We start from the raw sequence: 27149 nt of genomic DNA, 5'->3' as shown, positions 1-27149 counted from the left end.
CCTGAAGCCATAGATCACAGGAAAACTGTAGTCAAGTAAAGTGGGAAGAAACCAAAACTGGGGAGAGTTGCAAATAGCAAAGGCTTAGGGTGGCAGAAACCTGGAGGCCAGGATATCCTAAGATGAGAGTCAGGAAAAGCATTTCAGAATGACAGAAGCTGCTTATTTGCTCCTACGCCAAAGAGCACAGATGTGAAATTCTTAACGCTGCAGATTTCATCAAATGTCATTTTGAAAACCAGGCACAGACAGCTACACCCCGCCCCTTGAGTGCAAGCGAATCTATAAGACTCAGGTAAGGACTGAAAGTAGCTCTAGAGACAGAATTTAGTACCCATGAGAACTAAGACCAGGAGTAGTAGGGTTTTTTTAATCGTAAATTCAAAATTGTTTTCTCTTCTACATAATAGGGAGCCACCAATAGCTAAGGACAAGAAAATACAGTTGACTTGTACAACATGGGTTTGAACTGCGTGAGTCCACTTACACATGGAAATTTTTCAATAAATACATATTACAGTACTACACAACCCAATGGTGGTTGAATCCGTGGATGCAGAACGACAGATATGGAAGGCCAACTGTAAAGTTACAGATGAATTTTCCAATGTGCAGAGGGTTAGCGCTCCAAACCCCCACTGCATTGTTCAAGGGTCAACTGTATAAGAAAGTTGAAATCAACAGTGGTTACTAGAGGGCATACTTACTTCCCTTAACTTACATTTCACCCAGGCTTAAAGTAGTGGGTTTAATCTTTTTCATCATTTAGAGAACTTAATGAAAGCCATGGATCCACTTCCTAGAAAATACATGTACACATGCAGTTTTGTGTACAATATCAAAAGGTTTTAAAAATCTCCAGATCCACCCATGTGACCCTCTAGAACTGTGTTGATGGTAGCCACTACCTGGTGGGTCTTAGCAACACTAGCTGCATTTTAAGTGCTCAGTAGCCGCCATCACAGTAAGTTCTATTGTACTTAGAACTGCTGCTCTAGAATTTCTAGACCCTAGGTTAAGAACTCCTGCCCCAAATGAACCCCTATAGTTCTGCTGGCCTGTAACACCACTCCCAGTCAAATTGGTATTTGACTATAAAATACCATCTATAAAAGTTATTTTCTCTGCCTGAATATAGATAGGCCTCAAAGAAATGGAGGAATACTATCAGTAATTCTGAATAACTCTGAAAGTCTATCTAGCTTTAAGTACCTGTTAATAACCTAAAATCAAAAGGAACTTAAGATAGCAAATTGGTTTATCCTTCATTCTTACCATCTCAAGGTATGTGTAGTTTTGCAAACATTCCCATGCTGCACATCCTGCAATAATAATCTGAGTGGCTTTTCTGTGAGATAGGGTAAGCCTTCAGGAATTTGCTGTGCATTAGTAACAGCCAATGTTGAGTTCATACTAAATGCCAGGTATGATTCTAAGCATCCTACATATGTTAGACCGGTTAATCCTCACCCAGTGTTATAAGGTGGGTATAGTATTATCCCCTCAAAACAGGTGAAGGAACTGCGGTTTGAGGCTTAGTGAGATTGAATAACTTATCTGCGATGACATAGTAAATGCCAGAGAGGTGGTTATTAGGTTAGAATCTATTTTCTCCTGAAATATGAAGATCTAAAACATGAAAAAAAATGGTCTTACAGGACTCTGAGGTCACGTGTCTCAACAAGGCTTTCTGAAATGGACCTGCACCAGCCTGTGCGCTGTGAGGCCTCTGGGTCTGAATTTGCTACAACAGCTGGTGGACCTTTTCTCTGGAGGGTGTCAACTACAAATTAGCATTTTCCATTGGCACTAGCCATCTACCTCTACAAAGATTAAATCGTGCTGCTGCAGCTGCTGACTTTCAACACCCCTTGAAAGGAGTTCAGGGTGGAGAGCTGAAATGAGGCACTCTGTGCTCTGGGAAAAACTGGCAGAACAGGTCTTCAGATAGTTAGATATTTTCAGGAGCCAATTTTATGAGCCCAATTCTTGTATCTCCTCATATCTAGAAAAGCACTAAAATCCTTCATGGTGACATCTGCTCCTCGTGACTAGCTGTAACCTACATGAGACTAGCAGAAACCTTCTGTAAAAACTATGTGCTTGATTGCATGTACTCCCCCTTCACCAAAATCATTTATATACTGACCTTCCCCCCGCCTCTTTGGAGCAGTTTCTCAGAGCTATCTGGTACGCTGTCTCCTGGGCTGCAGTCCTCATTTTGACCCAAATAAAACTTAACTCACAACTCTCACGTTGTGCATTTCTTTTTTGAAGTAGACAAGTGGAACAAGAAAAAAGATACAGTACTCAGGACTCTCTCCACCCCGTCATTGAAAGTTGACCCTCTCCGTCCCCACATCACCCTTTACCATCATGGTTTTAGCGACAGACTAGTGTGATCCTGGGCAAGTGACTTAACTGACACTCTGTAACATGGGGATGATAATAATAGCGTCTCGTTCCTACAGTTTTGTGTGCTGTGAGGATCCAGTTGCATGTAAGCAGGCGCTCAATAAACGATTACTGTTTGTCATGATTCAACCCCACGACCCTTTTATCTCTTGAGACCACGGGCCTGACCGTCGCTGGCGGGAATGGAGGAGGTGGGCCGACCTGGGCCGTGTCTCACAGCTGGGAAGCCCTCCCCTCACCAGCACAAAGCCTCGACTGCGCCGGCCAGGGAATCGACCCTCCGGGTTTCCTTCCACTTGCCCCTCACGATGAAATTTCATGGCGGACCAAGGAGGGAGATGAACAAGGATCTCGCCCCCTCAGGGCTGGACAATAAAAGGCACGCCCCCGGCAAGTTTAAAATCGGAAGCCGGTGGTGCGGGCTGGGTCCGCAGCGGCCCTGGGGGACGTCCAGCCGCCTGCAGCCGGACCCTGAGCGGACATGAGAGCGCCACGGGCCACAAGCCCACTCTCCCCACTGACGGCCTCCGCACCCGGCCCCGCAGCGCCAGCACCTCAAGGGCGCAGGCGCGGGCCGCGCTGCCTACGGCATCTCTCCGCAGGCCCTGCGGCGGCGCTGACCCGGCCGGGGCCCACTCTTCTCCGCCTCTTCCAGGCGCCGAGCAGGCGGCCGAGTGGACCCTGGGTCAAATGCCTCGGAGGCTGCCCGGGCGGATGGACCCTCTCCTGAAGCTCCGCCCAACTGCAGCGGGTGGGGACCACCTTGAAATCCGTTTTGACCCGGACAGCGATTCTCAAATTTGTCTGTGGGGGAAGAATTTTTCCACTTGTCTGTGGAGGAGCTTGTTAACAATTCAGATTTTCGGGCCCCACCCCGACACTCAGAAGCACAGGATCTCGCGTGACTCGGAGATCTGAACTTCAGTAAGCTTTCCGAGGGATTCTGACCCTGGTAGTCCGCCGGTCACATCCGATTTGGGCTTAATTTCCACTAACAAACCTACAGACTCTGGCTCCCAGGGGTTTACTGAGATCCCGGAGCTCGCCCGATGGCCCCGCCTCTCGTCCCCAATTGGCCCTTCGCTCGTCCCGCCCCTGAAGGCAAATCTTTTCTTCTGGTTGGTCAGCGGTGAGTGTGTGGCGAGACCTGACCCAATGGGCGCTAGAGTTCTCGGAACGTGACCGGGAAGTTGGACCGGAGCAGGCGCCGTTGGTTGTTGACGCCTAACGCGCTCTGAGACTTCCGGCGTGGGAGCCGAGCTTCGAGTCCTGCGTGAGTCCGCTGCAAGGGGGAAAGCGCGGTGCTTAGGTCCTGCCCTGGGGCGGTCCTGGCGGGGGCGGGCCAGGGGGTGGTGCGGCGGCGCCCGCAAACTACTGACGCCGAGGCGCCGGAGCCGGCTGCGCCAGCCCTGGAGCCGGGCTCCTCGGCCGGGATTTGGGGCTTCGGGGCCCCCGGCTCTTGTGGACGCCCGCCATCCTTGCGCGGGGCCGGGGGCGCCTTCCTAACTGGGCGCAGCAGGTTTCGGGGCCAAGGCTGTGTGGGGACCTGAAGATGGCGTCGGGTCCGGGCTTCCAGGACCGGGAAGGGCTCCTGATAGTGAAACTGGAGGAGGACTGCGCCTGGAGCCAGGAGCTGCCCCCGACAGACCCAGGACCCAGCCCGGAGGCCTCCCATCAGCGCTTCAGACGGTTCCGCTTCCAAGAGGCCGCTGGGCCCCGGGAAGCCCTCAGTCGGCTCCAGGAGCTTTGCCATGGGTGGCTGCGGCCTGAGATGCGTACCAAGGAGCAGATCCTGGAGGTGTTGGTGCTGGAGCAGTTTCTGACCATCCTGCCCCAGGAGATCCAGAGCAGGGTGCAGGAGCTGCATCCGGAGAGCGGCGAGGAAGCGGTGACTCTGGTGGAAGATATGCAGAAAGAGCTTGGGAGACTGAGGCAACAGGTGAGAGAAAGAGCTGTTTTATTTGCGGTTTGGCCCTGAGGACTGGGACATCGCGTTGGCCCAGTTACCCCTACGAATTTACTTGGTTGCCCTGAGTAGACCTTAGGTGGGCAAGAAGCCTTTTTGTAGTTTAGCGAGGAACTTTCATTCTCCAGATTTTCCCCAAGTGGACAGAGCGAGCAGTGAAGAGTGCCCTGTTTCCACGTGGAGGCAGTGTCTCTGCATTAGTGTGAGCCCAGGAGTTAGCTCGCTAGGTTCAAATGCTCACTCTGCTTCATACTAGCTTTGGGACTTTGGGCAAGTTACTTAATTTCTTTGGGCCTCAGACTTGGTAAAATAAGAATGGTAAAAGATCTCTCTAGGGTGGCTTTGAGCATTAGAGCAGGATGTAGTTTTGATCACACTCCTGGTTTACAGTTAGTGCTTAATAGCTGTTAGCTATTGTTATATTACAGTCAGCAGTCTAATCTCTACAAAGCTGGGTGGCAGTTAATAGTGGACTTAAAAAACTGGCACTGAATCTCTGAGGCCACTTGCCCCAGGGCCACCCAAGTTTAACTTACCCAGTAGTCAGGAACAGACGCATCTTGAAAAGGTGGGGAAAGCGAGAGGGAGTGAGGTGTGTCAGAAGAGCTGTGTGGGGAAGGTGTGCACTGGAAGTGAACTCCCCCCAGCCCTCACACACATTTTCTCAGGTGTACACGGGGTCAGAAAAGTTTTGTTTTAGTGTAAGCCGTTCTTCTCTCTTGGTGGGTCCAAAGGGATTGCCAGTGGTTCTCCGTTGAAGGCTTGCCCTCAGAATTCTGTACTAATTTCCCTTCCTCTCGGGCCCTGTTATGATGGTGAGTGATGTGGGTTGGTTCCCAGGTGACAAACCATGGGCGGGGAACAGAAGTGCTTTTGGAGGAGCCTTTGCCTCTGGAAACAGCACGAGAGTCACCGAGCTTCAAGCTGGAGCCAATGGAGACTGAGAGAAGCCCTGGCCGCAGGCTGCAGGAGCTGCTAGGCCCCAGCCCCAAAAGGGATCCCCAGACTGTAAAGGAGAGGGGTGAGGAACAGTTCTCTGGGCAAGTGGGAGGGAGGAGGGGCTTTGGGGTTGCCCCTGGCACCAGCAGAATGCAGCATGGCTGCCAAGGAGGGGGCATTTCTGACCTGAGGGTTTCCAGATGTGGTGTGAAAGACCTAGAAGTGGTTTGGATTCCTCTTGGGGTGGGTGGAGGGAGGGAGAATCTCTTAGTAAGCCCTTTTGTATGCAGAACGGAGACATTTAGAGCTCAGTGAATGATTGAGGGCTTTAATGCTTGGGCCAGCAGGGAAGACTGCTGGTACTCTGTTGTTTGGAATATCGCTTTATTATTCCTCGGTTGCCTTCTTTTGTTCAGTGTTCATCCTCAGAGCAGAGACTGGGTGTTGGGGAATGGATACTGTGTTGTGACAATCCTTGGGTTGCCAAGAATTAGGAATGCCGTTCTCATCATAATTTCTGTCACCTTCAGCATTATCTGCTCCCTGGCTTTCTCTCTTTCCTCCCGAAGGAAACATGGAAGACAAGGAGCTGACTGGGCCCCAGGTGATGTGGAAGTTCCATTGTCTCCCCGAAGTTGCTCTTGTGGGGGTGGGGTCCTTTTGCCACTTGGAGAGGATCCTTTCTACCTCACCACATGCATCTCTCCCACCTTCTTTATTTGTCCTCCACACCTCACTTGTAGGCCTCCCCCTTCTTCCCCATGAAATGTGTCCTCAGCACACCTGGGTTTTGCCCCTTTAACCCATGACTCTGCTTGAATTGTTCTTGGTGCTTCAGGGCCTAAAGGTGATCTTGTGCTGTTTCAGTTGCCTGAGAGCTTAGAGGACGTGGCTATGTACATCTCCCAGGAGGAGTGGGGGCATCAGCATCCTAGTAAGAGGGCCCTCTCCCAGGACACGGTGCAGGAGAGTTATGAGAATGTGGACTCACTGGGTAAGGACTTCTTTTCCAGGGATGAAGGCTGAGCCATTTCTGACCAGGGTCCTGTCCCTTAGGTGCTCACCTCCTGGGTATAAGTTCTGAGTTTAGCCAGACGACCTGCCTTTGTCTAAAGTCCCTTGGACTAAGATCACTTAAATATTTGCCAGGTGCCACAGTTGGCACACTTAAGGGCCCCAGCTGCCAGGGCTGAGGGCGGGGAGTCTGAGCCATAATGAACTTCCTAAGGCAGAACAAGTCAGATCCAATGGTGCCCACCTCATCCCCACTTCCCACCCCTCACACACAGATCACAGGATGCTATAGGACTTTAAGTTCTTGATGCCTTGCAAGTTCATAATGCTTACTCTTCTGACCTCACTTATGTTTTCTATGCTCCATTAGTATTTCTGGGCTCTTCCCCAGAGGCACAAATTTCAGGAGCACTGGCATCAACATTCCAGCTCAGTGGCTGTCCCAGTCCTTAAAAATTCAGGAAGGGGGAAGGCTTTGTGGAAATTTGGAAATGATATATATCTAAAACAGGGTCTAAGTAAGTTATATATAAATTAAGATGCATCTACGTGTTGAACTATTATGCAGAGATTAAAAATGAGGTCTGTGAAATATGACCAAAAACTGATAGTTGGATTTAGGTGGAGAGTGTGTGGGTATTGTATAATTCCTTCATTTTTTCTGCATGTATGAAAATTCTCATAATAAAAAGTTGGGGGGAGTCTTAAAAAACAACATAAAACAGGATTGTGTATGTTACCATTATAGCTATATTGATGCACACCTGGTAGAAGAGTCACACTGCACTTTGTTTTCACACATGAGGTTTTCGTAAAGAGAAGCACTATCATCTCACTTGCACTAATTTTGCAAGGGGGTCACTGCTGGGTTTGGTTGCCTTCACGGGGGCCTTCTCCAGGTTTTCTGTCACTGTGCTGTGGCTTGGTGCCCTAAGTTGAGCACAGCTGTTTCAGTGAGTGCTAAATAGGAAGAGTTCGGATCACAAGTTCTTGAAACTAAACTTTTTAAAGTCCGTGTTTGCTGGAGTTGGAGTGAGCGTAGCACAGGGTAGCACTTTTGGGTTTTAATCTCAGGGTCCTCTCAGAGTCCCAGGTCCTTTTCTGATTGTCCATCTTATTACATTTTCTCCTTCTGGAGTTGCCCAGTCAAACTTAGTTCTATTTTATATGTATCCATAAGAGTCAAGGCTCTTTCATAGTATTAAACTGATTCCTCAAGGAACTGACCACCCTGACCATGTTTGTTTGTTTGATTGTTGTTTTAATTACAAAAGTTTTACATTCTCATTGCAAAAAATCCCAAGTACTACAAAAGTGTAAAAAGAAAAAGCCACAGTCTCCTTCCTCTAATTTCTTTCTCTAGGGGTAACCAGTGGGAAGAGTTTAGTGTATGTTCCAAGTAATTGCTGTCAGATTTCTGTATCCATTCACTGAAGGCAGAGAACAAGACTATCTTTGTTTGCCCTGCCTGGTAGAGGAAAATGGTGACATAGAAATCCTTTTCTTTCACTGTGAACAGAGTCTCAGGTTCCCAGTCAGGAGGCCCTGAGCACCCAGGTGGAACAAGAAGGAAAGCCCTGGGATCCCAGTGTCCAGACTTGCAAGGAGGGCCTGAGCCGCAGGAGCCCAGCTCCCGGTAAGAAACGCAGTTGAGCAGCCTGTGCAGCTAGCCTCCCGCTGTTGGGAATGAGGCATTTGAGGGTCTTGGTGTAAGGCTAGCCCATCACCACTGCCAGGGAGGTACATTCTTCCAGTGTCTCCACTGCCCACTTCCATCCCAGTGATGGCAGGTGAGGTACCCAGGGTGCAAAGTGTAAGGAGGCATTCACTCCTGGGCTCATTTGCCCACCCTAGTCCCAGTCCTGCTCCATCTCACCCATTCCCAAAGGGCAGAAGCCAGAGGCTCAGTTGGAGAGGGAGTTCGGGGCCCCTACAAGGGAATTCAAGACTGGTTTGAGCTCTGATTCCTGAGTGATGGCCCCACCCCTTATGTGGATCCCTGTCTACCGTGCTTTACCTATATGGGGAAGATGGAAAACTGAGGTAGAGCCAGCCCTTCTGGACTTCTGACCTACAGGCAGTAGCACACATGGGATTTCCTTTTCTCTGGTGTAGAAATAACATGGGTTTGGTTTCTCTCGATCTTCCAGGGGAAGAGAAATTTGACAATCTGGAAGAAAGTGCTCAGTCCGTTTGCCCTGAGAGCATCCACCCTCGGGCGCTGCTGCCTGGCCAGGCCGGAGGGGAGGTACCCTGGAGTCCTGAGCAGGGAAGGCCTCGTGACAGGGCAGAAGAGCATTGGGAGCCTCCCCCAGAGGTTCGGATGGAGCAGTCCTTAGTGGGGGCCACAAGTTGCAGAGAACTGGGGCGGCCAAAGGAACTGCAGCCGAAGAAGCTCCATTTATGTCCCTTGTGTGGCAAAAATTTCTCTAACAACTCGAACCTGATTAGGCACCAGAGGATACATGCAGCAGAAAGACTGTGTATGGGTGTGGGGTGCGCTGAAATCTTTGGCGGGAATCCACACTTTTTGTCACTACACAGAGCACACTTGGGAGAGGAGGCCCATAAGTGCCTCGAGTGTGGAAAAAGCTTCAGTCAGAATACCCACCTGACTCGGCATCGGCGTACCCACACAGGTGAGAAGCCCTATCAATGTAACGAGTGTGGAAAGAGCTTCTCTTGCAACTCCAACCTCCACAGGCACCAGAGAACGCACACAGGTGAAAAGCCCTACAAGTGCCCTGAGTGTGGGGAGATCTTTGCTCACAGTTCCAACCTCCTTAGGCACCAGAGAATTCACACAGGAGAGAGACCTTATAAGTGTTCCGAGTGTGGGAAAAGTTTCTCTCGCAGTTCTCACCTTGTCATTCACGAAAGAACTCACGAGAAAGAGAGGCTGTACCCCTTCTCTGAGTGTGGGGAAGCAGTGAGTGACAGCACCCTCTTTCTTGCCAATCATGGGACCCACAAGGCAGAGAAGAAACTCTTTCAGTGTTTAACTTGTGGGAAAAGCTTCCAGCAGGGCATGCACCTCACCAGACACCAGAGAACACACACAGGAGAGAAACCATATAAATGTACCCTCTGTGGGGAAAACTTCTCTCATAGATCCAACTTAATCAGACACCAGAGAATTCACACGGGAGAGAAACCCTATACCTGTCATGAGTGTGGAGACAGTTTCTCTCACAGCTCCAATCGGATTCGTCATCTGAGAACCCATACAGGAGAGAGACCCTATAAATGTTCCGAATGTGGAGAAAGCTTTTCTCGGAGTTCACGCCTTATGAGTCATCAGAGAACTCACACTGGATAGAAACAATGGGATTTCTTTTGGGCCCAGATAAGGTGGCATATTCAGAGGGGCCTCTTGTTAAGAGCTGGTATTCCTTACCCAGCATGATCTGCATCTTTAAGGTAATTACTCCAAAGAGGAACCAGGGGAGGGTCGTTGTGAGGGAGGTGCAGAGGCAGCAAAGGATTAGCATAAAACTGAAAAGGAATTCTGTTGGAACTAGTGAGGATGGCAAGTCTTTGAAGTGACCCTCTCAGGGTGGAATCCCCTCTAAAGTTCTTCCAGTCTCAGGGCACACCTACCCCCTCAGCATATTTAGCCAACTTGAGACTTGGGTGCCTTACTGTGTCCAGTGTGTATCCCAACAACTTTGGGAATCCACAGACTTCCTGGTATTGCTTCCTCACTTGGGACATTCATCAGGAGCTTTTGGGCTCCTGAGGCCCTTGAGACCAAAGAAGAGGGGCCAGGTCTCCTGGGAGACCAGCTGGAGGCACCGAAAGACTGGTGGTGAGTTGCAGCTCTTCTGAAGGCCTGGCTGAGAAGCCACAAGCAATCCCGGGCAGCCACCACAGTGCCCTCAGTGGCCTGACAGTAGGGCTCATTGGTAGGTCATGCATGTGATTGTCACCTCAAACAAAAAGGAACCAGAGACCTACGGGAAATAGTAAGATGGAATTTGCAGGTCAGCCCAGGAATTGGCAGAGGAAACCGGGGTCTTAATTAGCTTACCCTTTGCAGAGATCAAGTCCTCAGAGGGTTCCATGAAAGATGGGTTCCCTGGGAGACTCTGAAAACGTGGATCCTGGGGAAATTAGGAATCATGCCTTTCCCTGTTGAAAATATGTTTGGATGGTAATAAATATCTTCAGGAAACATGAGTGTGTGACTCATCATTGAGGGCCTTTGACTTGGCCTCCAGTGTTGATCGGTCTTCCACCTGCTTTGGGTAGAGAACCTGGCTTTCTCTTTGTGGTCTTACTTGGTTGCTAAGGAGGGTTCTGACAAAGGGTTCTGACAAAGGCTGAGGGAGGGAGGTGTGGCCCTGGCTGGCTCCGGGCTGGGACTGCTATGTGGTAACAAAGGGTCAAGTCCAGTGGCTGCTTGGGGTGATGTCATAAGGGTGTTCTAGAAGAGTTTTTTTTCCTTTGGTGTACAGCTGTGAACATTGTCTTTTTTAATTTTTAAAAAAATTATTTTTTTTGGCTGCATTGGGTTTTCGTGGCTGTGCACAGGCTTTCTCTAGTTGAGGCGAGCAGGGACTGCTCTTCATTGCAGTGCGCTGACTTCTCACTGCAGTGGCTTCTCTTGTTGCAGAGCATGGGCCCTAGGCGCGCAGGCTTCAGTAGCTGTGGCACGCAGGCTCAGCAGTTGTGGCTCGCAGGCTCTAGAGCGCAGTCTCTGGTTGTGGCACATGGGCTCAGTTGCTCTGCGGCACGTGGGATCTTCTGGACCAGGGCTCGAACCCGTGTCCCCTGCGTTGGCAGCCGATTTCTTAACCACTGAGCCACCAGGGAAGCCCTGAACATTCTTTTGATTGTTTAGAATGTTTACTTTCTTGCAAAGTAGGTAAAGGAAGATCTGGCTCGTCAAAGACAAGTTATTTTGGTCGAGCAAATGGTTCCCAGGAAAAGATGGTTCTGATATAACTGCATTATTGCCCATTAGTGGAGGGAGATACAGGAGAGGGCAAAATTATTAGGGGACAGCATTACATTTCAGAATGGGGAATCAGGAATAGGAATTCTAGGAGTGTGTTTCTATGGAAAAGAGGTAGAATACCAGGGAGAATTCTAGGAGTAGGAAATTCTGATGCTAGGAAAACATCTCAGGATTTGGCCCTGGAGGAAAATATCTAACTAGCTGTTCTTTGGGAGAAAAAGATGAAACATTCCACTGGCAACAGGCTATTAAATATAGCACTTTTAAGTAAAGGAAATAACCCTGCGTGCCCCCCACCCTTGGTTATATCTGTTTCTCATTTCTGTACCATTCTCTTACCCTCAAGAGGGCAGTGGTAGTGCGGGTCTTGGGGGTCAGGGAAGGGAGATGAGGATTTGAAAGAGATTAATGTGGAATGGACAGTGGTAGGAGCAGGACAGGGCTGCTGTGGCTGCCAATACCATGAAGTGGGTGGGTGGTGTAAAGTTGATGTTAGTAAGCATTCTGGTTAAGATGGCAACTTATGTGGACTGTAAACCTCATGAGAATAGAAAGCACCCCTCCCCTTCAGATCCTTATCCCTCATCCCCCATAATACTATCCATACAGATCTTAGGATGTGGTCTAACTGGCATTGCTCCTACTTGGAGTACTACAGTTTGAGCCAGAGCAAGAGGACCCCCAGGTGTTCACTCCTGGCACTAAGAAGGCTTTCCAATCGTAGACTTCACCCAGTCCCCAGTCTAACTCCCCTTCTAACAAACTTAACATGCAGAGCTCTTCTCGGCCTTGTTTTCATGAGGTGATGTCACAAAATATTGCATGTAAAACACTTAGCACAGAGCCTGGCACATAGAAAATACTCATCTATTTGTGCCACCTGGGGTAGATAAAACTGGCAAATTGCCTTTTTTTTTTTTTTTTTTTTTGCAGTACGCGGGCCTCTCACTGTTGTGGCCTCTCCTGTTGCAGAGCACAGGCTCCGGACGCGCAGGCTCAGCAGCCATGGCTCACGGCCCCAGCTGCTCCGCAGCATGTGGGATCTTCCCGGACCGGGGCACGAACCCGTATCCCCTGCATCGGCAGGCGGACTCTCAACCACTGTGCCACTGGGGAAGCCCGCCTTTTTTTTTGTTTGTTTTATACTGCAGGTTCTTACTAGTCATCAATTTTATACACATTAGCGTATACATGTCAATCCCAGTTGCCCAATTCAGCACACCACCATGCCTTTCTTCTTAAGTACCTGGTAGTAAGAGCAATGTAAGACCACGCGGGGAATTTCCTGGTGCTCCAGTGGTTAGGACTCGGCGCTTTCACTGGCAAGTTGGCCTGGGTTCAGTCCTTGGTTGGGGAACTAAGATCCCACAAGCCATGTGGCACAGCCAAAAAAAAAAAAAAAGACCACGCTGGCAGGAATTCCGGGGAGCAGTCTACTATTGACAGTAAGGATTGATGACTTCATCGTTATAGTCATATTTCAGAAAGCGGGTCAGAGGCCCTTACTAAAGGCTCCCATGAAGGCACTGCAAGGGAGGGCCTAGTATATATACTTTTACACTACACACATATGTTTTACATTATTATTTTTACCCCACTAGTCCTCTTGAAAAAGAAACCAGAACAGATTCCAACAGGCTTTTTCGTCAAAGGGAGACTAATGCTGGGGGCAACAAAGACCACTGCCCCTTCAGTCCAAATGGGTACAAAGGAGAACTGGGAGATGTGGACTGACCCTGAGCAATAGCCACACACCCTTGTAGCAAAGGTAGCACATGAGACCAGCAGAAAGGCTCCTGGGTGGAGAATCAGTAAGCAGAGAATCTGTAAGCAGAAGCCTGGCAGAGGCAGACTAAAAGCAGCAGGCCCGACATCAATGGGGACAAAGCCCCTTAACGTCAGAGACCAGAGGAAGTGTTAAAAGAGTACCAAGTTGTTTAGTTTTTTTCCGGGGAAAGCTATCAGAAATAACTTTTAAGAATTTTTACTGCAGTAATGAAAGAACTTACAGGTCTCAATAACGCAGTTAGGAGGCAGAAGTAATGGTCTAGGTGAATTCAACAATGACAAAATGGTTAATGAAAAATGGCACAGCCCCCGCCCCATTTCTGACAAACCTTCCAGTTAATGTCCTCAATTCATCACTGAGACACCTTGAATGTCCCAGAAGCTTCTGTTAAGAAATCAAAACTGGTGACTCACCAGGATCCAAAGCTGCTTCAGGGAGATAGTGAGATTTCTTCAGGCAGAAAGGATGGGAAAAGAAAATACTAAGAAGTTTCTGAAAGCCTAGGGTGTGTTTTGGACATAACGAGGAATTGTGTTTGCCTCTCCATCCCCACTTTCCCTCTAGGCAGGAAAACGTTCTAAATCCTGGGTGTGGTTCCCCACTCAGAGGGTGAAGCTGCTCTTGAGGGGATTTCTCGTCCTCTTGGCAGGGGGTCCAGGTTAAGTTTGGGAATCCTGCCCCAGCCACTGGTACAAGAGCGAGGTGCCTGGGTTTCTCCGAGCAGCTTTCATCTTCAGGAATGATTTCCAGAACCCAAAACTTCAGTCCTTTCTCAGGCTTGGGCAAAGCCAACGAGTCTGCGCGTCCCTCAGCTTAGCTTCCGGCGGCATCTGGGACAGGGCGCCGCGCCCCTAGAACCGCCCGCGTGCCCCACCGGCTGGTCCCATGGAGGACGGCTCCCAAGCCGGCCCGGGAGGAGCAACGGCTAGGGGGTGGTGGCGCTCGGCAGCCACCTCGCCCCGGCCGCACGCACCCGCAGCGTCTCCCTTCAAGATCGCCCTCCGCCCGCAGTCCCGGGGAACCTACGCTTGCACCGCACGCGGGGGCCCGCGGGCACGCGCTCCACGGCTGCGCCGGGGCGCGCCCCCTCCTCAGGCCCACCCTCCGCGCAGGCCCCGCCCCTCCCCGGCTAGACCTGGCCTTGCGCCGCCTGCGGTCTACGACTCCGGCGGTTGGGCCGGGCGGCGCGGCGAAGGGTTTCCCTCTCCTTCCACCCAGGAGGTTACGAGCGGTTACCAGCGGCGCGACAATACTCCCCGAAACTTCCCTGGTTGCAGGTGCGCGCGCTAACCCGGGGCCGACAGCGGGGCCGGGCGTCTGGGCCCGCCCTAGTGTTCCCTCAGGCGGCGAGCACAGAGCTGGGCGAGGGTGGGCAAGTGGGAAGTGGCGTCTCACGGTCGGGGAAGGGCGGGCCTAGAAGCCCACGAAAGCTCTTAAGCACGCGAGGCACCTCTTCAATTTTGTGTTAGCTCTGTCTGGCTACAGGGCGGGGAACGGATGGGAGAGGACGAGAAAGAGCGGGAGACTAAGGAGACAGGTGCAGAGAGTGATGCCGCCTGGACCAGGAAACGAGCATTGAGGAGGGAGAAGTGGACACGAGGTGAGACCTTCAGGACGTAGAGCCGACAGGACTTTACGTGGGTCCAGCCCGAAGTCTAAAATCTTAGGATGACCTCCAATGGCACTGAAAATCTGGCCCTTATTTGTCTTTGCTCCTCTTCTCTGCTAGCGGGCCGTACAGCACCCATCCAGGGATCTTGCCGCTTCCGAGGGGAGATGCACTCTCACACCGAACAGCCTGTGCAGACGCTCCCCTTTGCCCGGACTGCCTTTCTCCCTCTTTCCCCCCACACTGTAAAGGCCAGCTCAGAAGTCACACTTGCCTGGCTCAGATATGTCCCCTACCACCCAAGCACTCGCAAAGCCCTCTCTGTACTCAGCTCTCACACATCCAACGGTGGTTTGTTCCTATTCCTTTTCTTTGTAATTCTAAACGCCCAACACCACACTCTGTGCCTAGCAACGTGAAATGTGCAAAATCAATGAATACTTTTTTTTTTTTTTTTTTTGCTGTGCCACGAAGCTTGCGGAATATCAGTTCCCCCACCAGGGATTGAACCCCGGACCGGCAGTGAAAACCTGGAATCCTAACCACTGGGCCACCAGGGAACTCCCTCGATGAATACTTTTGAAAAGGGTGTGACTGCCAGTCATTTATTCTGGGACTTTATGACCATTGGGGGAAAAACAGATGTTTAATACATTGAAGTAGAGTACTGTCCAGTATGATCATATGACATTCCCCCTCAACTTCTTCCACAATCCATTCTACGCTAGGCTTGCTCCACAAATGCTTTTTTTTTTAAAACATCTTTATTGGAGTGTAATTGCTTCCCAATGGTGTTAATTTCTGCTTTATAACAAAGTGAATCAGCTATACATACACATATATCCCCATATCTCCTCCCTTTTATGTCTCCCTCACACCCTCCCTATCCCACCCCTCTAGGTGGTCACAAAGCACTGAGCTGATCTCCCTGTGCTATGCAGCTGCTTCCCACTAGCTATCTATTTTACATTTGGTAGTGTATGTATGTCAGTTACTCTCTCACTTCATCCCAGCTTACCCTTCCCCCCCGTGTGTCCTCAAGTCCATCCTCTAAGTCTGTGTCTCTATTCCTGTCCTGCCCCTAGGTTCTTCAGAACCTTTTTTTTTTTTTTTTTAGATTCCATATATATGTGTTAGCATATGGTATTGTTTTTCTCTTTCTGACTTAACTTCACTCTGTATGACAGCCTCTAGGTCCATCCACCTCACTACAAATAACTCAATTTGTATGGCTGAGTAATATTCCATTGTATATATGTGCCACATCTTTTTTTTTTTTTTTTTTGCGGTACGCGGGCCTCTCACTGTTGTGGCCTCTCCCGTTGTGGAGCACAGGCTCCGGACACGCAGGCTCAGCAGCCATGGCTCACGGGCCCAGCCGCTCCGCAGCATGTGGGATCTTCCCGGACCGGGGCACGAACCCATGTCCCCTGCATCAGCAGGGGGACTCAACCACTGTGCCACCAGGGAAGTCCCCACATCTTCTTTATCCATTCATCTGTTGATGGACACTTAGGTTGCTTCCATTTCCTGGGTATTGTAAATAGAGCTGCAATGAAAATTGTGGTACATTACTTTTTGAATTATGGTTTTCTCAGGGTATATGCCCAGTAGTGGGATTGCTGGGTCGTATGGTAGTTCTATTTTTAGTTTTTTAAGGAACCTCCATACTGTTCTCCATAGTGGCCGTATCAATTTACATTCCCACCAACAGTGCAAAAGGGTTGCCTTTTCTCCACACCCTCTCCAGCATTTATTGTTTGTAGATTTTTTGATGATGGCCATTCTGACCAGTGTGAGGTGATACCTCATTGTAGTTCACAAATGCTAATTTTATAAGTAACAAAAATGCTAAGACAATAAGATATAAAATTGTATTTACAATGTAACTTACCTATTTTTTAAAATACATGAAATATACCAAAGTGTTAAGGGAGCCTATCATCAGTTGACAGAATTTGGGTGCTTTTTATCTTTCTTATAAATCTTTTTTATAATCAGCATATGTCACTTCCACAATAAGAAGAAAACAAACACTAAACAGGTGGTAACTCATTTACAAGAGCAGAGTATGTCATACTATTAAATTGAAAACCAAGTCTGTCCTTATCTTCTTAAATAACTAGTCAGCATATATATAGCTTCTTTGTTATATGCTGTGAATATATTTAGACTTTAATGCTTTCCCCACATCCATTTCACCTTAGATAATCTGGGACAATAGTTCCTCATTATTCAAGTCCTTGTCTAAAATAGAAAAAAATATAGATTAATGAACATATTTATACATCAAAAGCCCCAAATTTATTACTTTCAAATCGTGTATTTTATAAACAGTATAAATGGGCATTGCTGTGCAAAGTGAGGTCAGTTGATAAAAACAATGACAGTTCACAACAAGTCTAATTCATGTATCATTACATAACTGCAGAAATCTTTAAACACAATATCTACTTACTACAACCAGAAGTTGAAGGCATATTGAAGGAATCCTTAATATTATGAGGCCTACATTTCAAAAAGCTACCAATTCTAGAATGGATTCTAATCTGGAACTGCTTCTTGATTATTTCTTGTTGCATCTCTTTCAGTGTAAAATGGAACCTTTGAAACTCAGGTGTTGCATCAACAAAGTCAAGAAGGTAGTCCAAACTCTTTCTTACAGCAGATAACTTAAATTCAGCAGTCTGCTCCTCAGCTCCCGCTTTTTGAACAACTTCCTTTGTAATTCCACCTTTTGTTTTCAGGGGGCTGCCCTTTTCTTCATCCCCATTTAACCACACCCTATCATTATACAGCTTGGTTTCCAACTCCCCACATTTCTCAAGAATTTCTCTATAATCTCCATCTTCTAAGCCTTGAAGATCATATTCAGGTTCCTTTTTGTAAAGAAGATTTTCCCACGCATTTGCTATGGTTATTTGTTTTACTTCATCCCAACTCTTTGCCCAGTTAAAAATTGCACTTTTTATGTTGTAGATTTTAATCTTGGAAACTCCTTTTTCTCCTTTATCTTGCTCATCATCACTTTCTTCATAAATTACAAGACTCTCCTCAAGTTGCTTCCACCTGTAAAGTCGTTTGCAGCTCAAGATCACACCCTGATTCATTGGTTGAATCAAGGTTGAAGTGTCATGGGGAAAGAACATGCATTTTATTCGACCATCCTCACTGGTTAGTGATTCAGTGGAAGGGTGAACTGGAGAATTGTCCAGAAGTAACAAGGCCCTGACATCCTCCTCATGGAATCTTAGAACATTAACTTGAAAGTGCTTGACTTCAGGAACAAAGTTTTGAAAAAACCATTCTGAAAACGATTCTCTGGTGAACCAAACATCTTTACTAGGTTTGTATATCACAGGTAATGTACATGTGTCCTCTTTTACACTTCTGGGCAGCTTTGATTTTCCAATAATAATTGACTTTAACTTATGAGTACCATCCGCATTTGCACATAAAAGAGCAGACAATTGTTCTTTGTTTATTTTCCTCCCTGGCAGGCAGATATCTTTTCTGCTTGCCTGAGTATTTTCTGGCATTGACGTCCAAAAGAGGTCAGTCTCATCCCCACTGTACAGCTGAGCAAGACACAGTTTCTCCTCTTTGATAAGCATGGACAGTTTTTGTCGAAACGGCTCAACATTTTCTGAAGCTGAACGTAGGACTTGTTCCCCACATACTTTTCGGTTCCCAATTGCATGCCTATTTCGAAATCTAAAAAGCCAACCAGTGCTAGCTTTGAAGTCTGTTCGCCCAAAACACTGTGCAAATCTCTCGGCAGCAGCCTGAAGCTCCACACCTCTCACAGGGGTACCAGCTGAGCGTTTCTGTTGGTACCACATGTAGACTGCATCATCCACGTCACCATATTTGGCTCCTGTTGTTCTCTTTCTCTTCTCAGCTCCTACTAATGGCATGTCCTGCTTCAGTACAAAGTCCAAAATCAATTTCTTGTTCTTTTTAATGTCATAAAATGTTGATTTACTGATTCCAAATTCATCCATTACACTTTTAAGAGATCGTCCTGCTTCAATCCTACTTAGAACCTTCATTTTCTCCTCCAAATTCAGTGTTGTATATTTCCCTCTCTTATTCATACTGAATTTGGTTTCAGGCAATCAACAGGGGTAAAAAGGAAAAAGCATTACTGAATTGGAAAAAAAAAATTAAAAACGAAACAACTCCCCATTCCCCCAACTAGCACAACGCCCCCCCCAGAAGGCATAGGAATTTATACTGAAGGGTAATGGGCTAAAAAGGATAAGGGCTCATGATTGAAATGCTAGTCTAGAGGTAAAGGTCTGAACTCAGAAAGTTGCCACTGCAAGGTCCGGTCTAGTTGTTGCTCCTGCAAGACATGGATGGTCAGTCTTCAGAACCCCCCTTCTGAACGCTTTTTCTTCTCTCCCTTGACAGATGCAGCAGCACCAGTCAGGAATAACAGGAATACCTGCATACTCTCCCTAACTGATTACAGGAAAAGACACAAAAGGAAGAGAGGAGGTGAGATGTGCTCACAAGAGGGACAGACTCAGGTAAGATAAATCTCAATAAAAAGTGGTGCTTCACAAAGGAGTGTGAAAGCCTTAAAGGCAAGGACAGAATAATATTGTGTAACAAAGATGCAGTGTGGCTTCTCTTCCAAAACAAGCTGATTTTACCTCACTGCCAGAAAGGAAAATGGTGCTCATATTGCTCTGCATGTAGTGTTCGCTGGGCAGCAGTCCATCCACCTGGATAAATACTCCAAGCTACCCTGACAGTGGGATGTCTAGAGAGTTGGAATTCGGGAACAGTTGTATCTTTCAGTGAAGAAAAAAGTTAGTAGGTTCTGTTGTCCATATGAATGAAATCCAACTTTTACTGCATTCAATACAGCATTCTCAAAGACTAAGCTTTAACTTGAGTGTTTCTTATGTTTACCAAGGTAATCTGTAAGTATATAAATAATGTATTTGTTACTGGCACTTTTCCACTCTCAGATCTTCTTCCTTGTGTACATCTGGTGTATTCTCAAGTGTTATTTTCCACTGAATTGTTCCATATTTGGGATATAATCAAGTTTCAGAATCATGGCAATTCTTAGAGATGAGTCCAAAAGTTTTATAAAAATTTTACAGTAGTTAAAAAAGTATTAAAAAGATCTGTCCTTGTGATTCTTTTCCTAAATTTACACTTAGTGTTAAGTAACATACTTTTTATATTTGAGACTTTATCTGATTTCTCTTCATTATAGATTTTACTTAATTTGACCTAAGACTCAATTTTTCCATTGCTTGAAGAAATTTTAAAGGTGATTCTGATCACTTGTTTCCCATAAGTCCTTCTGTTGGCAAACTCTTGGTGATTCTGGTCACTTGTTTCCCATAAGTCCTTCTGTTGGCAAACTCTTCTATAGCTCTGCACCCTCAAATATTCCTTTCAAGTCCTCCTGGTGCCACCCAGTGCCATTCCATGTCTGTAGAAATGTCCTACTCTAGATTAATTTCATGGTTCTTATTCCAGATATACCTCATGGGAAGTAACAAAAACTGCCACTTTTATCCATTCCAGGTGCTATGAAGAAAGAAAAGTATGTCAGAGAAATGAGAAAAATGGTATTTCAGTTATTTTTCCTCTCCTTTAGGGCAGAGCCCGACTGACTTTCATTCATTTCTCAACTACACAGAATTCTCAAAAGCCTCTCACCTAGAAACCCAGAAGTGTCCAGACCATTAGTTTTCCTCTAACATTTGTTGCAAAAAATGTCAACTGCTTTACAGAGTACTAAGAGGATCATGAAAGTACGATAGTTAATAGGGTATGGAGCCAATGACAGGCTAGGATCAAGCAACCTTCTAAAAGAGGCAGCTCTAACTAAGGCAATTACTACTATAAATGGAAAAAGGAAAAAGAAAGTGTTTGTTAGCCAGTAGCAACACCATTAAAGCAGCCAGTCACCCAGCAAAACCATTCAGCCCACTATGGCAGTTGTGTGGTATCTCAAAATAAACTGCAAGTGTTTGCTTTCATTGCTTTCCAGCTGGACATTCATTATTTCTCAAACTGTGCCCAGGCAGGGAAAGGTGAAATCAAAAGGAAAGACTTGGGGGACTTCTGTGGGCTCCACAGCAAGGGTAAGGAACTATGGCATCAAACTTTAAATGATAACAATCATCAGTGACCCTAATTCACAATTCACCATTTTGTGCCTTGTTTCCTCTTCTTCCTTTCATAGGGTCTCTTTTCCCACTTTCTTCTCCCCTTGTTCACTAACCAGCTCCCTACCTATGTTATGAATCAGGCCTGCCAATTCAGGGGCACCGCTGGCAGAACTCCATTTATTCAGTTCAAGTTCCAATTATATGCTCAGCCTTGGTCCAGATGATGAGGATCTCAATGCTAAGAGCTTTACTGCCCACTGGTTCTGACTGGAAGCAGTAGTTACTTTTTTTTTTTATCACATATAATTCTTTATTCCTGCATAGTCTAATTTTATTTTATTTTTATTTATTTTTAACATCTTTATTGGAGTATAATTGCTTTACAATGGTGTTTCTGCTTTATAACAAAGTGAATCAGCTATACATATACATATATCCCCATATCTCCTCCCTCTTGTGTCTCCCTCCCACCCTCCCTATCCCACCCCTCTAGGTGATCACAAAGCACCAAGCTGATCTCCCTTCTCCCTGAGCTATGCGCTGCTTCCCAGTAGCTATCTATTTTACATTTTGTAGTTTATATAAGTCCATGCCACTCTCTCACTTCATCCTAGCTTACCCTTCCCCCTCCCCGTGTCCTCAAGTCCATTCTCTACGTCTTTATTACTGTCCTGTCCGTAGGTTCTTCAGAACCACTGCTTTTTTTTTTTTTTTAGATTCCATATATATGTGTTAGCATACAGTATTTATTTTTCTCTTTCTGACTTACTTCACTCTGTATGACAGACTCTAGGTCCATCCACCTCACTACAAATAAATCAATTTCATTCCTTTTTATGGCTGAGTAATATTCCATCATATATATGTGCCACATCTTTATCCATTCATCTGTCGATGGACACTTAGGTTGTGGAAGCGGTAGTTACTTTTGAAGAAACTAAGTCCCAACCTGAGATTCTAAGAAAATGAACCTGCTTTGAAATATATTCAAGCAACTTAGGCAGATGCTTTTTTTTTTTTTTTTTTTTTGTCTGCGCTGCGCAGCTTGTGGGATCTTAGTTCCCTGGCGGACAGAACCAGTGCCCCCTGAAGTGAAAGCACAGAGCCCTAATCACTGGACTGCCAGGGAATTCCCGTCAGATGCTTATTATTACCTCTGCTTAATCCTTTTCTCCCCCTCAAAAAGGATCAAGATCTATGCCTCAGAGGAGTGTAACACCAGTCTACCTAAAAGCAAAAATAGCATAATGACCTTGTAATGGTCTTCCATTTTTGTTCCCACCTTAAACTCAGCTCCAGATGAACTGCCCTGGAAAGAAGCTCCCTCAAAAACCCTCAAATGATGCTCTTTATTTACTTTATTAAATGCAATCTCTTCACTTCTATTCCAGGCGCTCCACAGTAGATCCACAAGAACTTATTTTCTAACTCTCTTTCTCTAAATGTACCCGAATTACATTTAGTAAAAAAAAGTACTACAGATTTTCTCACATGCTCATCTCTGAAGCTTTCAAGGCTTTGCTCTTACCTTACCCTCTGCCTGGAATGTGGCCTCATTCCCTGCTGTGGGCAAATCCCTCAAGGATTTTTATAATTTTCCCCAACCCCCAAATCGACTTTCATTTCCTTGTAATTCCCACGGCGTTCAGCTTATGTCTTACCCTTTCCTACCTTGTGTTGCTGATATTTGTGAAATTGCCTCAGTCCTTTTGCCAGATCCCTTGAATCAAAGGCTCTGTCCTATCGACTCTATAACACTGGCTACACATAGTAGACTTAATAAATAATCCCTTGACTAGTATAGGCTGACACTATGAAAACACTGACAACTGGAAATACTGGAAGCCAACAACCGAAATACTCAGATTCTTATAAATATGATTCAGTAAATATTTATGGAATGCCTACCTTACCCAGGCAACTCTACCAGACACTATAGGACAAGATGAAAAGAAGGTTCCCATGCTCCAGGGAGCACGCTGTGGTGGAAAAAGCAGAAGACAGGACAAAGGGGCCCTAAATTCCACTGGAGGACCTGCCACTGGTGAATTATGTGACCTCGATCAAGTCACTCCTTATCTCTCAATTCTCTGTCAAGGAGATCTATAAAAGGAACCTATTTCACAAGTAAAAACCTACCTCACAAGAAAAAACAGAATCGTGTGTGCACGCACGGCCCAGAAATGAGTACACACCCCTCAGGGGCCGTCGATCCTGACCGGGACAAAACGGCCTCGTACTGTAGGAGGCTGCGACAGGGCCCTGGCCGGCAGGTCGGGCACGGCCGGCTGAGCCGCGGTAAGGTCGGGGGCCCAGCGCACGGAAGGGAACGGTGACCCTCAGGGCGGGGCCTGGGTCACCAGGCTCCGCCGGCAGCCTGAACACGACACAGGAACGACCTGGACGCACGCGCCCCACAGAGCTGGGACGCGAGACGGCGACACAAGGGCGCCAAGCCGCGCGCAGGGCCTTCTAGGCTGGGCGGGCCTGGGGACTCGGTGGCCTTAACTCTTTCTTGCCGCCAGGGCTGAACCCGGGAGGAGGCCGGTCACCCAGGTCGGCCTGGAGCGGCGGCGCTCACGGACCCAGCCGGGGCTGAGCGGGTCCTCCCCGGAAGTGCGTCACTTCTGCCTCGGGTTGGAGCGCGGGTAGCTAGCAGCGCAGGGAGGATTTCAGGTCGGGTAGGGGGGCCAGGTGGGTCTAAATAGTGCCCGGCCTGCGCTCCCAAACCCCGGGGCCTCGGGGGCCCGCCCCTGAGTGGCGTGTGGCGTGGAGCTGTCCTCCTTAGAGCGGTGGCCGGGCCGGCGGCAACTTGTGGTAGAGCCCCGGGAAGAGGGAAGCGGCCTTCACGAAGCCAAGCCGTCCGAGGTAACCTAGAAGCGGCTTCCGCTTCGGCGCCGGCCCCGGAGCCTCCGAGAGACTGCGGCCGCTGCTTGGAGCTGCTGCACAGCGGCCGGTGGTGTTTCCGAGCCGGGCGACAGGACTGTCTGGGGCGAGGCCAGCCGTCAAGCTCGTGAGGCCGCTTTCTCCAACGTTTGTGCGGGTGGCGCCCAGGGCCGCGCGGCGGGAGCCCGCTCGGACACTGTCCGCAGGTACAGTGCTCACGGGCGCGCCCGGGCGGTCGTGTTCACTTTCCCGCCTCCGCCGGCGTTTCCTTTACTGGCTGATGTTACTGCGGGAGAAACGGGCGGTCCAGCCTCAGTCAGATCAGCTTCCTCTGATGCAAAAGCCTGGGAAGTGTCCCCAGCACCTCAGAGCCGTCGGGAGCCGGCCGTTTGTGAACACCGTGGCTTCCTGGGCAGAATTTCGGTGCCCTTTCTGCTGGATCACCTCAGGGAAAGTGAGGCTCACGAGGCTCTCCTCAGCCTCGCTTAGAGGTCTAAATGAGCCCTGGAGAAATGTAGCAGCTGAATGTAATCATGACCAACTAACATGCTGTCCTTTTTCTTCCAATTGACATTTGGATAAACATTTTGTGAACAAGGATCAGCTGTAATTTTTCCTAGGTCAAGTAACGAGAAATTAAAAATACAGGTATAGGACTTACCTCGTGGCGCAGTGGTTGGGAATCAGCCTGTCAATGCAGGGGACACAGTTCTAGCCCTCGTTCAGGAGGATCCCGCGTGTGGCGGAGCAGCTAAGCCCATGGGCCACAAATGCTGAGCCTGCGCTCTGGGGCCAGCGAGCCACAACTGCTGAACCCGCGAGCCACAGCTACTGAAGCCGGAGCGCCTAGAGCCTATGCTCCTCATTGCGGCGTGGCCCCAGTCGTTGCAACTAGAGAAAGCCCACGCGCAGCAGCGAAGACCCAACACAGCCATACATACATACATACATACATAAGTGAATTTGGAAAGGAAAGGAAAAATACACAGGTATACATCTTCTGCATGGTGCTCTTTATATGTCTTGCAAAGAAATGCCAAGACAAATGTAGAGCAACTAGTTATTTAATTGGGGGTTGCTTTTGAGAAGAATAAGGCTCCATTTTTCTGATTTACTTTTCTTCTACTCTGGTCTCATTGTTTCAGCTCTCCTGCCAGTTTTCATATAATGGAAAGGAGCACCTCAAATGTTCCAGGAAGTGAAGGCTTCCATTTTCCCAAAAGGATAAAGGTCATAGAAGTTGTACCCTCTTACTGAAGACAGACTAGGACGATATGTTGAAATTTAAGAGAAACTCAGAATATTCTCCTGATCTTTCCTTTACACGGAGAGGATGGCATAGGAAGTGCATCAGTTAAATCTTTGGATAATCCCCAAACTCCTTGGAGCCAGTGGGTACTAGTTTTTTCACCCACCAACTTTTCCTGATTTTTTTTTTTAAAGGCAAAGTGATTTATTGGCATTTGTCTTTAATAAGCTGTGCTGTATTCAGCTGAATAATAGAAAGAAAATGAGAGAAACAAGGGCCTGGCAGTTGATTTGGGGTTTTTTGGCAGTTGATTTTTAAAGTTCATGTTTCTCTCATAATAAGTAACAAGTAGTAAAGATCATGTGACTTTCTTACTGACATGCACTTTTTTCTGCCCTCAATGCCTTAGGAAGAAGATCCTTTTATTGATTTTGTTCCAGACCAGACTGGGCCTCAGTTTTCAGAGGTAGTGCTGGAGGTGTGTCCAATACAGGAGCAGAATTGTTCCTCGAGAAGAATGATGACCATAGATCTGAAGGTGGCTGAGTACTTGAACCCTCAGATCAGGACTCTGTGGGAGACCAAGGGACCTGTGACAGGGAGCTCCAGTCAGCATAAGAAATATGCCCCCCAAACGGACAGTCCCAGTCCTGAGAGGTCTCACCAGCACTTCCGGAGCTTCCTCTATCATGAAGCAGCTGGACCCCGGGAGGCTGTTGACCAGCTTCTGGAATTATGCCGTCAGTGGTTGAGGCCAGAGATTCATTCAAAAGAGCAGATCTTGGAACTTGTGGTGCTAGAGCAGTTCCTGTCCATTCTGCCCAGGGACACCCAGACCTGCATAAAGAAGCACCATCTACAGAGCATTGAGGAGGCTGTGGTCCTGGTAGAACACTTGCAGAGGGAATCTGGTCAAACGAGGAATGGGGTGAGAAGAAAGATTCCTGTTGTATACAGTGAAATAGGGTGATGGTGGATGTATTGGGGCAATTAATTGAGAAATAAAGTGAAATAGGTAACTTCTGTTGTCCCTTTAGGACATGTAAAGCAGAATGTGAAAGCACAGATCCACAGCCATAGTCAGTGCATAGGATTCAGAGATCCTGAGAGAGGCTTCCCTGGCCTTAGGGAGAGTTGCTTTTTGCCCTCTTTGGAGCCAGGGTGTGTTGAGGGTAATGAGCCTAGTCTGGCTTGGCGAAGGAGATGAGCCTCAAGTTCTTAGAAACAAACAAAAGGCAATAAGGAGTTGGAGAGGAAGGGACAGATCCAGAAAAGGAGGAATTCCTAGAGACCAAAGAAGAGTGAAGATAGGAAAGAAGGAGAAACCAAACAACTAGAGGAAGACTGCCCAGGAAGAGAAAAAGTAGAAAGAAAACAGGGAAAGAAAGATTTGGAAATCCCAACAGAGTAGCTGAGAGAAGAAAGAGCGTGAGGGATAGTGTCCTCTGTACCGTAGACAAGGGCCTCCACTGCCTTCCCTCAGTGGTTGTTCCTTGGCTGTGCTGTGAGCGGGGATCCAGGGCATGCCCTTGGGCAGGTGGCAGCATACCAGCTAGCTTCACAGGCCTACTGAGAATACCGGGAGGGCACACGTTTTGTGTCAAAATTACTTGAGGATAGGTTGGAGCCCTGACCCTCTTTTTTTTTTAATTTACTTTTGGCAGCATCGGGTCTTCGTTGCTGTGTGTGGACTTTCTCTAGTTGTGGTGAGCGGGAGCTAGTCTTCATTGCGGTGCGCGGGCTTCTCATTGCGGTGGCGTCTCTTGTTGCGGAGCACGGGCTTTAGGTGCGCGGGCTTCAGTAGTTGTGGCTCTTGGGCTCTAGAGCCCAGGCTCAGTAGTTGTGGCGCACAGGCTTTGTTGCTGTCTGACATGTGGGATCTTCCTGGACCAGGGCTCAAATCCATGTCCCCTGCATTGGCAGGCGGATTCTTAACCACTGCGCCATCAGGGAAGCTCAGAGCCCTGGCTCTTTCCTCCCACATTTTTCTCCGTTTCATCCCAATCCTCTGTGAGACTCTTCCCTGGTGGCCATGTGGAAAATCTGGTTGACAGGACAACTTTTAAATTCAATTCCTTTATCTTTTGAGAGAGAAGACAGAAAACCACTAAGGCAAGAATCTAAGTTGGGGGAGAAAGTCTGTCAAGGCAGCATGAGAACAGGTGGCCTGTGCAGCCCT

General features: G+C 47.8%; 2 protein-coding genes across 12 annotated transcripts in view; both read left to right on the top strand.

Moving 5' to 3' along the window:
- Positions 1 to 3823: 3823 nt before the first annotated feature.
- On the top strand, positions 3824 to 10499 carry ZNF263 (zinc finger protein 263). Of its 2 annotated transcripts, XM_082857907.1 has the most exons (6): positions 3824 to 4354; positions 5222 to 5402; positions 5851 to 5924; positions 6188 to 6314; positions 7854 to 7970; positions 8485 to 10499. In XM_082857907.1, the coding sequence occupies exons 1-6, from the start codon at positions 3968 to 3970 to the stop codon at positions 9651 to 9653; spliced, it is 2055 nt and encodes a 684-aa protein (XP_082714033.1). In that variant the 5' UTR covers positions 3824 to 3967; the 3' UTR covers positions 9654 to 10499. The 2 variants fall into 2 exon arrangements, with proteins under 2 accessions (XP_082714033.1, XP_082714034.1); XM_082857908.1 differs by lacking the exons at positions 5222 to 5402; positions 5851 to 5924.
- A 12984-nt stretch (positions 10500 to 23483) lies between these two features.
- Positions 23484 to 27149, top strand: part of ZNF75A (zinc finger protein 75A) — a 44944-nt gene continuing 41278 nt past the window's right edge. For 5 of the 10 annotated variants that reach the window (XM_082857891.1, XM_082857897.1, XM_082857896.1 and 2 more), the window contains exons 1-2: positions 23484 to 24710; positions 25380 to 25898. In XM_082857891.1, the coding sequence (XP_082714017.1) occupies positions 24492 to 24710; positions 25380 to 25898 (738 nt within the window). In that variant the 5' untranslated portion in view covers positions 23484 to 24491. Of the gene's footprint in view, positions 24711 to 24866; positions 24952 to 25067; positions 25075 to 25103; positions 25899 to 27149 lie in introns of those variants that run through there. The other 5 variants (XM_082857898.1, XM_082857900.1, XM_082857902.1 and 2 more) reach the window with 5 other exon arrangements.

The sequence above is a fragment of the Leucopleurus acutus genome (genome assembly GCF_964270905.1).
Source record: "Leucopleurus acutus genome assembly, chromosome: 16".
NCBI lineage: Eukaryota > Metazoa > Chordata > Mammalia > Artiodactyla > Delphinidae > Leucopleurus > Leucopleurus acutus.
Note: the sequence above shows the minus strand (reverse complement) of the source record. Positions and strands in the feature narration are given on the sequence as shown.

Bases quoted from the DNA above. Each gene is read 5' to 3' on its own strand.
- ZNF263 (XM_082857907.1), top strand. From the start codon at position 3,968: ATGGCGTCGGGTCCGGGCTTCCAGGACCGGGAAGGGCTCCTGATAGTG. The intron at 5,403-5,850 runs GTGAGGAACAGT...TGTCACCTTCAG, and splicing joins CCAGACTGTAAAGGAGAGGG to CATTATCTGCTCCCTGGCTT. The intron at 6,315-7,853 runs GTAAGGACTTCT...CACTGTGAACAG, and splicing joins TGAGAATGTGGACTCACTGG to AGTCTCAGGTTCCCAGTCAG.